General features: G+C 35.0%; 1 protein-coding gene and 1 pseudogene across 2 annotated transcripts; both read right to left on the bottom strand.

The window, feature by feature from the left end:
- Window positions 1–2,801: 2,801 nt before the first annotated feature.
- Window positions 2,802–4,014, bottom strand: LOC146921692 (uncharacterized). Its single transcript, XM_085715014.1, has one exon. The coding sequence runs from the start codon at window positions 3,965–3,967 to the stop codon at window positions 3,119–3,121; it is 849 nt and encodes a 282-aa protein (XP_085571140.1). The 5' UTR covers window positions 3,968–4,014; the 3' UTR covers window positions 2,802–3,118.
- Window positions 4,015–5,980: 1,966 nt separating this feature from the next.
- On the bottom strand, window positions 5,981–9,945 carry LOC146921691 (putative disease resistance protein RGA4 pseudogene; annotated as a pseudogene). Its single transcript, XR_015012207.1, has 3 exons — window positions 6,651–9,945; window positions 6,325–6,558; window positions 5,981–6,227 (listed from the first exon to the last, which is right to left on the bottom strand). The product of XR_015012207.1 is annotated as a putative disease resistance protein RGA4 pseudogene (transcript).
- Between the last annotated feature and the right edge of the window lie 2,686 nt (window positions 9,946–12,631).

The raw sequence follows: 12,631 nt of genomic DNA, 5'->3' as shown, positions 1-12,631 counted from the left end.
CTCCATAGGAAGCCAATAGAGGGGTACCAGATTAGAATCCACCAATACTACACCACCATCAACATTAAATAAAGTTTATAATAAACTTCTCTAAATATTTTAACAGAAACATAGGCCAAGTGTACACAAAAATGGTACTCCATAAGTGGTTCAACATTCTTTGAACCACGAACTTCATAAGTTGGACCTTTCCTCCCATAGTAGGAAGAGAAGCTTTCCAAGCTGTTAACTTTGACTTGTCCTTATCCACCACAGGTTGGAGACGACTAGCTTTTCCATATTCCATGAACCTTTGATAAGATGCAGCTTCCCATCATCTAAAAGCTTCAAGATGCCTCTGTTGAGCAAATCCTATGCAAGACATAATAAGTGTGTGTGTGTGTGTGTGTGTGGGGGGGGGGGGGGGGGGGGGGGGTCTCGTTGCCTCACCCCTCTCTTCAAATTAATAAAACTATGTTCCTTACCATTCACAGAAACTAACAATTTAGTTGTCTGAAGAATTGTTTGCATTGATTGACAAAAAAGTATTGATGAAGCCAAAACACTTAAACACCTTCAAAATAAAATTCCATCTTAAAGTGTCGAAGGCTTTAGAAACATCTCTTTTATGGTCCATATTACCACCATAAGAACTGTTATGAAGAGCCTTTGAGGTTAAGCAGACGCAATCCTTGATATTCCTCCCATGAATAAATCTTCTTTGTTCTTTAGAGACAATAAGAGACATGATCTGGGCTACCCTATATGCAATGATTTTGGAAATAATTTTGAACTTAAATTTAGCAAAAGCAATAAGCCTCTGAAGTGATGACTGGTGCCGACATTTGAGGTCTTTGGAATCAAGATAATGTTGTTAGAGTTGAAGTATGGTCCGATTCCCCAGAAGTGAAAAATTGAAGGATAGCATCGATGACATCAAACTTGATAGGCTCCCAGTAAGATTGATAGAGCACAACTCCAATTATCCTATATCTTCAAATTACTCTTCAAAATCTTTAGTCTTTGATTCAAAACAGACATATGACATCAACAAACTTGAGTGATCCATGATGTTTTCACCACATCTTTGCAATCCTTATGGAGAGTCAACATCTTCATAACTTTAAATTGAGAAGCCATATTGATATCACTATAATTAAAATCTATCAGCAAAGGATTATGATATGATCTGACTTTGTTATGAGTGGAGCAAGTAACAGTACTACAAAAATTAAGCCAAAAATGATTGCAAATTGATCTGACCAATCTTCCATCCAGTGTGTCTAGATCCCCCTATACAATTTTGTCAAGCAAAAGAAGCTCCCCTTGTTGATAAATGCAGTAGATTATTTGAATATGTCTAGTATCATAGCTTTTGCTAGCTTGCTTCTTCTGCTTCTCTAACTTTCTTCTTCCTTGGTGAGTCACCAATTTGAAACCATCATTGTCTTCATTTCCCTCATTATATATTTTAGTATTATCATCTTTATGACCAGGGGAGACCTCATTGTTATTCACAGAAAATGTTATCATTAGGTTCTTTTTCTTCTAGATTTGCCCATGTTTCATTTAAGAACTCCATATCTTTTTGAATTCTAACTTGTGTGCTCTCAATTACTTCTTCATAAGATGCATCACTATCGTCCTCATCCTCCAAATTTTTAGCATCAATAAATTCAGAGTTTTGAGAACTAGCATCCTCAATGTGTTAAGCTTTTTCAGGGTCTGCTTCAGATTCTTGCACAGAAAGTTTGTTAGCTACTGCTACTTCTAGTGAATTTTCTCTTCTTCTAGTTGAACGAGCTTTCCTTGTAATTTGAACCTTCAAGGTCAGTGTGGACTTGCTCTAAATCTTATTTTTTGTTTCCACATTACGTCCAAAGTATCGGTCTTATCAAGATCAACTGGTTTTTCTGCATCTTTCCTACCATTTCTGGGTTGGACAAAAACCTTATGAGCTTCTTTTCCTAATTTCTACTTTTCAACTTGATCCTTTGCTTGTTCTTCAGTTTCATTTGTTTTATATGTTTTCCATATTTCAATATAGAGACCAATACTTTTCCAAAAAGTACAATAATCTTGTAAATTTTCGTAGTCCATTTCAACAAAATATGCAAAACCTTTTCTTTCCGTAAGAACCTTATGTTCCAAAGGTAAAGGACATATACATATCAACTAAAACTCACAATGTGACCAGATGATCTATCAAAAATTAACTTAGCGGTCACTGCATTAGTACATATAGGAGTACCTACACTAGCTACTAGCAAATGCAAATAATATCTTAGGTCTCCAATATTCTCGAGACGAGCCATAGATTGTAACGCATACCTGAGTTGATGCATGTTGTTGTAGGCTAAGGTTAAAATCCTTTTTCCATAAAAAAAAAAAAAAAAAAAAAAAAAAAAAAAAAAAAAGCTTCAAAAATCCTGGACTTAAATCCCAAGATGATACCGATCTGACACTTCATACATCCTCAATATTAGAGAATGAAGATTCATAGAATCCTTTCCCTAAGGAAGTGATTCCCCATCTACCAAGATATTTCCACATGGGAGAAAGCTTGTTACGCAAGGCAACCACAATGAGAGGAGAAGAACCTTTAGGCCAGATGACTCTAGCATGTAGATTGTGCTTGCATGTCTCTAATCTTGCCTGATACTCATTCTTAGGGATAGTTGTAGCAATTCTATCTCCTTTAATCATAGTCTGAGGTAGCTATGTTACTAGCATGTCGCATACGTTGTTTAGGACATCAACGCATGTTTTATGTTGTTTCTTATGTGGTTTGGTTGTAGTTTAAACAAATGATCCCTTTAAAATTAAAATATCAATACAACATTTATTATTTAAATATGAGGCAAATACATAGATATTTCCATATAGGAATACATTACTACAGACAAAGTAACTAATCCAAATACTAAAGCTAAAGAAAAGATAAGAGGCGACAACTTACAAGAGTTGTGCTCAACACTTTCATACAAAAACATATCAAAAGAAAAGAGAGAAAAGTGCAAAGTTTAGATATAAGTACTTATAGACTATGCCGCTTATTTAATTCATAATTTATAACTGTTTAATTCAGTGAACACTGAAATCTGTAGTTTCACCAAAACCCTTGAACCATATTTCTAACCTAATTAACATAACCATATCCACCACTGAAGCGACTATCACGACCATCCCTACCATACCCTCCAAAACTTTGCTCATTACCATAACCACCAGAACGCCCTCCATATCCATAGCCACCACTAGAACGGTTTTCTTCTCCATATCCACCAATACTCGAACGTCCTCCATCACCATATCCACCAATACTCGAACGTCCTCCATCACCATATCCACCACTAGAACGCCCATACCCACTTTCATAACGGTCATTGGCGCCATAACCACCACCAGAACGATCATCGGAACCATAACCACCACCAAAACGTCCACCTCCATACCCACTCTCGTTATTATTCCAATAACCACCACCGGAACGACCATTAGAACCATAACCACCACCAGTAGCTCCACCAGAACGTCCACCACCATAACCACCACTAGATCGGTCATCAAGACCGTAACCACTACCAGTAGTACTGCCACCAAAACGTCCATAACCACTCTCATGATACTTATTATCTTTATTTCCATAATAACCACCATTTCCACCAAACCCACCACCAGAATAACCATTTTTTCGTCCGGTAGGAACACCGGAGGAAGAGTCATGTTGACTTAGATAACCAGCGGCTTTATCAACATACATGCCAACGCCCTTTCTCTCATCAACAACACCAGTTGCTCCTAAAATATTGGAAGCGGCAACCGCAACCTTGGCCTTGTTCACCTTGCCAGGTTCATGGTTGTAAACGGACTGTGCCGCGTCTGACAAGACCTTAGCAGAGGAAAAAAGCTCGGTACTCGAATGATTCTGACCGTGACGCTGTTCCTTCCCATGACCACCATAATAATTGTTGCTGTAGTTGTCCATAATTTCTAGTTGTGTATCAGAAATTAACGAAGTGTTAATATTGTAATGAGATTTCTTGAATGTAGGAGAGGTATTTGTAGGGAAGAGTATGCCTTAAAAGATATGTGAATATTATGGTTGAAGTATATGCCTTAAGGTGGGACACGCCTTGTCTTTATATGTTGGAGCTTCTGATGCTATGCTTTTTTTTGTTGTGCGTTGAAAACGTGATTCTCACTTTGGCTAATGCTAAGAGTAGTACCGATTCCTATGGTAACTTAAGTCATACGACGATGTTGATTTTTTGTTCCTTTGCTCTATGTAACTATATACTTCACTTAATTAGATTTTATGTTAACTATAATAAGTATGATATCTAATTATAACACTTCCTCTCGAATGAAATATAAGTAACAGTAGTAATTGAAAAGTCATTGTATGTGGTTAAGAATTTAGTTCAAATACATCAACTTTTCAAGTACCTTTTTTTGTTTATATTTCATTCTGGAAGGCGTATATTTAGACATCTTTAAATTTTTAACACTCATTCATCAATTGTGTACATGTATCACAATTTATTTTTTATCACAATACTATTTATCACTTCGATTTCTTAAAAAAAAAAAATCACTCTAAAGATGTAGATTGGTGTTTAGTGTTTACAAATGATATTTCATCCAATTAACGTGGCTTGCTGTTTGTAAGACTCTCTAACACTCATTATCCTATTATGTGAAACTCATAGCACTCCCCATAATAGAGTAGAACAATCATGTATTGTAAGGATTAATTAATTGAATTGAACAAACATGTTCAAATGTCCTAGCTCGGTGAAAAAATATCGAAATTGTTAGACGTCATGGTTGAGGTTTGAACTGCGGCTCCTTTACTTAGGTGTATGAGTTTTTAATGATTATTATCATTTCTTCTATTAAAAAATCTCATACATGTAATGCATAAGACCAAATGAATTGGTTCCATGTACACGTAGGTCACTTTTATACACTAGATATTTCCCTTTAGTTAGACGGTTCTAAAACCAAAAGGGTGGTAAAGAAGTCTTCGTCTACTTTTGTTGCGAATATAGTTAGAGGAGAATAGATGAGTCATTTATTTATCTTGTTTGATTCGGTGGAGACCTGAATAAAGAGAGGATATGGTTTCACATCAACCTTCAAATTGGCCACTACTATAATATTGTAATCTTGTTGGGTTTAAGTATTTTTTATTAATTCCACATCAAATATGAATGATATAGATGTTGCATATACAATAGAGATAACCTATATTTTCAATGTTTTAATATTTTGGATGGAGAACAAAAATGATTTTATTTTAAATAAAATAAGTTAATAAATCAAAAGTGATTAATATTTTGTACGAAGACTAATTTGTAATAAGCTAAAATTTAGTCTTACGGTGATCCGTCACAAAGACACTAGCTGACATGACATTAACAATTATGCTATTGGTTAAATAAAATAATTTTTTTTATAAAGTAATTTTCTTGACTACACCAAAGAAGCTCCCCTATAATAATTGTGATGAAAGTATAGGATATCGAAAACTCTCGCACTTGAGAAGAAAATTGTTGCATTCAAATGTGAGTAGATAGTCCAACATCTATTATGAATGAAAGAGAAATGATCCCTATTATCAATATCTTAAAATTTTGGATCAACATGGAGACTCTCTCGCTCTTATAGGCATGAAGCATTGACCCTTTATTATTCTTGACGCTCCTCGAACTCTCCCACAACTATAAACATGGTTGTGATGGGTGTAGTCTAAAGTTTCATTTTTCTTTTAACAATGAAACAATTTACGTTTTTTTTTTTTCTATACAGTGAAACAATTCGCTTTGCTGAAAATCACATTTTTGAAAGCATGTGAATCGATTCATTCAATTGACCGAAAGGATTCACTATTTTTCTCTAGACAGTCAGTGAAATGATTCACTTTTTGAAAAACAACAAAAAATCACAATTTTTAAAAGCAAGTGAAACTTACATATAGCTAAGTTGTGGGGCATGCTTATTGAAACTTACATATCTTTAATCTTGCATTGCTGTTAAATAATGTTATTACAACAAAAGTCTTCAAAGCTATATATAACATACATCAACTTAGTACACAATTAAAAATTGCAGAAATTCCATTGCAGCTAAAAATTGCAGAGGAAAAGCAGTGGACAAAACTTTATCAATCAACTGCTTCCATACTCATAGTCGGGATTTAGGCAACATATCTGACATCAGCATCCATAGGTTGATCAACATATCTATTTGACACAAACATAATGAAATAACATGAGTGTCCCAGTCAAAGTAGCATTGTGAAAAACAATGACACCTTCAAAATAAGAGTTGTATACACACCTGAATAATAGCTTGAACAAAGAATTTTGATTGGTAACATTAACAAGATCAGCATCACATTGACCTCTATGGTAATAATCAATGGCGAATGTAGGATTCCGATTCTCACAATATTTACGGACAACACGAGAATCGTAATGCTCAAGATTGTTTTTGATGTCAATGATTATTTTACCCATAGACATTGCACACATGTGCATCTTGGTTTCCCTCGCTCAAAAGATGGTCCCAGAACTGAGTAATCAAGTCATTCCAGCACATAGAAATAAAAATTAGAAAATAATATGGTGATAAGTAGATTCATGAAAGAGATAAAACTAGCATACCTCTTCCAACATTCTTCAAACATATAATTTTGGAATATGCGCTATCTTGTCCCAATCCTCGCCTGTTCCCTTCTTGCACCGTTCCTTTAATGTTGGGCATTCATAAATACTCAAAACCTCAAGTGAAGTGAGGTGTCGAATACCTTCTGGCAAGCATCTCAATCCTTTACAACTACGAATCGTCATGGTTCTAAGGGATTTCAGACCTTCCCAAATTTTCTCTGGTAAACACTCAAGCTTATCGCAGTGAAAGATCTTTAGATGCTCCAAAGCTAGGCTGAAGGGTTTGATTGGGAACTCTTTCAATTCTGTGAAACCGCTTAAATTGAGAGTTTGAAGACAAGTAAGGTTTATGAACATCCCCTTTGGGAAGGATGTTATTTCTATACCTCCACCAAGGTTAAGGGTGATAAGACCATAAAAGCTAGAGATTGACCTCAGTAACTCATTATTACATGGATCGACGGTGAGATTTTTAAGAGATGGAAGACATGGCAGTCCAAGTTTAGGGCAACTGTCGATGTTCAATATAGAAAGACAAGGAAACTTCTCCCCCTTTTCCTTTTTCAACAATCGCTCAAAGTTTGGTAGGGATTGTAATATGAGCACCTCTAGAGATGGGAAAACCCTCACCTCCATACCATCAAGAGATTCATCGTCATCCATGTACTTAAGATCACGCATATCGTATAATTCAAGTTTTTTTTAGAGATTGTAGTTTACCAAATGACGGAAGCTGAACACAGTTGTTGCAACGCCAAAGTTCAAGAGAAACTAAGTTACTAAGAATACTTATCCATTTTGGGAAGCATAATCCGTCATAGTCATGTATTTTCAATCTCTTGAGATTTGAGTGTGGTTGAAACACTTCAAGTAGTTGCTCTGCACTAATAGTGGGGGTCGTTGTAAATCCATCATTGTTGGTCCATGACAAGCATAATTCTTTCAGGTCTTTTTTACCTAACAAATTGGCCTCTTGAGCTTCAAATAAACTGCCAACATTGTTTAAACATTGGATATTTAGTTTTCCTCGTAGGTTTAGCTCACGTAATTCTGCCAAGCTATGTCCCCTTTCTGTACTTAGAATGTATACACTTAATGTTCTTAAGCAGGATAATTTTCTAATGTAAGGGAACATACGAGACAACGAATAACAACCTTCAATGACTAGATGTCTAAGATTTTGCAGGCAAGCCAAACCTTTTGGAAGACAACTTAAGCTTAAAAGATATTTCAATTTTAAGATTTCTAATTTCTGTAAGTTGTAAATTGAGTCAGGAAAGGTTTTTATGTCAAGACCATAAAGCTCTAAATACCTCAAATGAATTAAATTCCCGAGTGATGATACCTTGAAAGAGGAGGTGCAGACAACCCTGAGAGAAGAATTTGTTGGAAAGTAATCTTGTTTTATTTCGCAAAAATGGTTCAAATGAATCAATGTTCTTAAGGATTCTACTTTTTTGAAGGAACCCTCGTCGAATGATGACAGGTGAGCTGAGTCAAAACTAATATGATGTGTGCTTTTTGACAAACAAGTCATGTTTGCATCCTCCAAAATTATACATTCTTGCCCTGTTATTGATTGAGCAAGATCATGGACAATATCGTGCATCTTGAAAGAAATGTCTCCAGAATATTCATCCATCTTGATGTCTTGAAAGAATGATTTTTGGCACAATTCATTCCAAACCATGCTGCCAACATCTTCAACCTCCAAATTTTCTCTAGATGAAATAAATCCATTAGCCATCCAAAGATGGATCAATTCTTCCTTCATGATTTCTGTATCTTTGGGAAATATGGCACAAAATGCAAAACATCGCTTTAAGGTCGGCATTAAATGAAAGTAGCTCAACCTCAAAGCAGGAAAGATATAATTCTCACATGGTAAAGCCCAAAACTCACTCTCTTTAATTTCAAGCCATTCTTTTACTTCACTCCTAGAGTGCATTAGACTGCCCAATGCTTGCGCTGCAAGAGGCAATCCCTTGCACTTTTTGACTATCTCGTTGCCTATTGCCACAAGCTCTGCACTCTCTATTCTGTCATGTCCAAATGCATATTTTTTGAACAATAAGCAACATTCATCATGAGACAGACCAGACAAAGGATGAGCTTGGCACGTTCCCACGATTGATGCAACAATCATATCACGAGTGGATACTAAAATGGAACTACCTTTGGATTCACATGACAACACAGACTTCAAATTATTCCATTCATGTGGGCTTAATCCGAATTCTAGTTCTTGATTTTTGTTCCATACATCATCTAAAACCAGCAAATATGTTTTACCTTTCAAATGTTCTTGCACATTTCTTTGTATTACATCTAAATCCAAGGCATCACATTTCTCACTTGTGATAGATTCAATAATGGAACACAAAATCCTCTTAACTGAAAAATCCTCAGACACACAAACCCAAATTTTTCTATTAAAATTATTACTCACCCTAACATCATTGTAGACCAATTGAATAAGAGTTGTTTTCCCAACACCGCCTAAACCAACAATGGGATAGACAGAAAGGAAGCCAGAGTCCCTTGCTTGGGTGATCAGAAACTCTACAATCTTCTCTTTATCATCTTCCCGTCCGAACACTTTTGGTTCAACAATATTGGAGCTAGTTTGGCGCCATTGAACTACTTCCATCGGTCTTTCCCTAACATTAATACCCTCCCATAAAAGAAACTTATTCTTAATTTCAGCAATAGTATCGAATCTCATTGCAATTTCTTTCAACCTTTTGCCAATGTTATGGCGCAACATAATGGTCTTTGGGTTGATAGAGGATGAGCCCCTAAGTCGACTAGATTCAATGGAACATTCATCAAGAATATCATCGAGTACGTATACAGCATCTTTGAGTTGTTGCAGCCATACCTTGATAGAGTGGTCTGTGACTTGTTTCTTCTCAGCATCTTCAAGAACGGTCTTGATTAGATCCAAGGTGGCTGATAGCTTTTCAGCCTTTGACTTGATTCCAGAAATGGTAGAAAATTCATTTTGAAGCAGAGACATCAAATTCTTAAATGCAACTTCAAGTAAGGCCTCTGCCATTTTTTGAGAAAAGAATGAGTTGAAAAGATTGGAAGATTAGAAACTGGTTTTGATTGGATGAGTGCTAAACTAAACAGATGAAATGTGAGTATAATGTGATGCTAGAAAGTCAACAAGTAGCTGATCAATAGAAATTATGAGGAAACATCCACGAAGCCACAATGTAATTTTCAATAATTGATACAAAGGTTCCATTATGTGAGTGGGATGCATGTACCATGAATAAAGAATATATTATTGACTTTCTTTGTTTTCTTAGTTTAATAGGAACCAAGAGTTTGATTGTGCCACTCTAACCATTAAGATGTGCTCTATGGAGTGATGAATTGACTTTTAAAGACAAGGGACAGAATTTTAAATTTTACTAGAGGTAATTTTAAAAGTAGAGAACTACGACGCCTTAAATACTCGTATGGTTTCTTGTAGAATTTGTTTTCATGATTCATTTGTCCATAGTTATTATGTTACTTCATGTTGAAAAATGCATAAGTATGGTATTATTCACAGAGTGGGTTTATGTTTTACTGATGAGATATATTACTTTTAGTGAATTGAATTCATGTTGTGAATTTCTTGAACAAGCCTTATCCATTTTACCAATTTCAATCAGTTGGTACTCAATCTCCAGTCATATAACACGGAAAAGTTATTACTACCAACAAAAGAAAATTCATTTCCAAGAGTATCAAAGTGATTGTTTAGGGCATAGTCAATACGGAATGGGACAAGGGATGAAGAAAAGGTGAAGAATCAGCTACTGGTACATGCACGATGTGTTCTGCGAGCCACGCGTCGTGCAGTTGAAAGGATTTAGAAGTGTACAGCTACTGGACAACACGTGATGCATCCAAGAAGTTGTACATTGCGCAGCATGGAATGTAATTGAAGGTACTAATAAGAGTAGTACTACTACTACTAGATACTGAATCCTGGTATCTCTATATGATACATGTTTATGATTCTACTTCCATTGTTCTAGACAAGCCCAATCTAGAGCCCCAATATTTAGAATTTTCTCACCATTATTTTCCTCATTTTTGTAAATAACTGTTTCATGTGTACCAAACAAACTCATGCTCATTTTCCCTTCCACAATTCATTTTCTTGTGTGATTTTGCAACATTTGAAAGTATAGTCTTCCAGAATTTTGTTAATTTCATGATGATGATCGGCATATGGCAAAGAAGACTTCTGACTTTAACAAGTCGTAAAGCTTTATAGTCACGCTGATAGATTGTTTCCTGAATTTTATTTCAGATCTGATAACTATCCATCAATATTTTTAGCTCCAGCCGGGGAACCTACCTCCTTATATTCGAAAGACGTTGCATTTCAAGCACTAGTTTGTTTTTCTTCTGCACAATTGGATTGTGATTTAAGTATAATTTAAAAATAAACTTCAGAAAACAAAGATCTCAAGCGAACTGAACTATTGTGAAAAATAAATATCTAACGGCATAATAAGGCTCTAAGAAAGATCCTGAAGACTGCTTCCTCTCCACCAGCTACTACAACTCACAGCAGAAGTATAAATTAAGAGGTAAAGGTTGAGGGGAAGAAATGTCACTATTTACATCACTGCATTACCTTCTTGATTGACTTAAATAATTTGGAGAATAGGCTGAAGAACATTAGTAGCATTGTAGCAGAATCAATTAAGGTCGATGATGAGGCTGAGGGGGGCATGGCTGAAAAGAACTATACAGTTGCATTGTAGAGATGAAAACATAACTTGGCAAAACAATGAGCTCTAATTGGACGTTAATGCAAAACAATTTTACAATACTATAGGAATTGAAGATCTATACCATATCAATACCGGCCAGCATCAATGGAAGTCGAGACGCAATAATGATAATCTGACCTATTTAGGTTGGCATCTTTAATCAATTTCGTTTCAGACAAAAATCACAAGTTTCACATAAATCATTTCAAAGATGTCTTCTTCATTCCAATAAACATGTACTGGAATGTGTGCTATCTTGTCTCATTCCTCTCCTGTTCTCTCCTTACACTCCTTTAATTTTTGGCAAACACGAATATTCAAAAACTCAAGTGAAGTGAGGTGTCAAATACCTTCTGACAAGGATCTCAATTCATCGCATTCAACAATATCCATAGTTCAAAGAGAAAAAAGTGTCACCTGTTCAGTTTCACAAGATATGGTCTCTGTAAGTGGCATGGCTATGCTAATCTACTAAAATACATGGAGTTAAAAGATGTAAAATTCACTTGTTATCAAACAAAACGGTTATACATGGACGCTATCATGAATTTACTCTACTTTTTGGGACAATTTCTTTGTGTACAAATTGTGAGAGTTATTCAAGATTGTATTGATTTTCTTCTTATATTTGCAAAGCCAGAAACCCCACATAGAACAAACTTGTATGTTTTTTTAGTCTTTATATACTAATGTGTAACTAGGAAATGATAAGAAGATTGGGAAAGCCTCATTTGGTCGATGAATGTTGTTAACCAAATGAAGTTGTTGACCTCTCTTCTTTTTTTGTTGTTAAATTACTTGTTAGATTTTGTTTTTTGAATGAAAACATAAAAATATTTGTAACACCCTTTTTTTACTCACTTTTTACATATTTCACTTAATTTCAATCCACAATCAAATAATATAAGGTTAAATAAGTTTTTTGACCTTATAAATATAGTGAATTTTGATTTTAGTCTCTAAAAAATAAAATGAGATGTTTTCATCCTCACAAATTCTTTTGTTTTAGTTTTGGTCCTTAACGGATATAATTTAGACATCTTTTTGACAGTTTTTTTAAACATAATATGAATATATAAAAGTTGAACATAATAAACGGACATAACATAGATACATCTTGATCATAAATGAGTTATAATCTTGACATTCACATGAACATAAATTGGCCATAAAGGACCAAAAACAAAATAATAA

The sequence above is a fragment of the Medicago sativa genome, chromosome 5 (genome assembly GCF_051527215.1).
Source record: "Medicago sativa cultivar Bolivia chromosome 5, Bolivia_mono, whole genome shotgun sequence".
Taxonomy (NCBI): domain Eukaryota; kingdom Viridiplantae; phylum Streptophyta; class Magnoliopsida; order Fabales; family Fabaceae; genus Medicago; species Medicago sativa.
The sequence above is the reverse complement of the archived record's forward strand: the minus strand, read 5'-3'. Positions and strand labels throughout refer to the sequence as shown.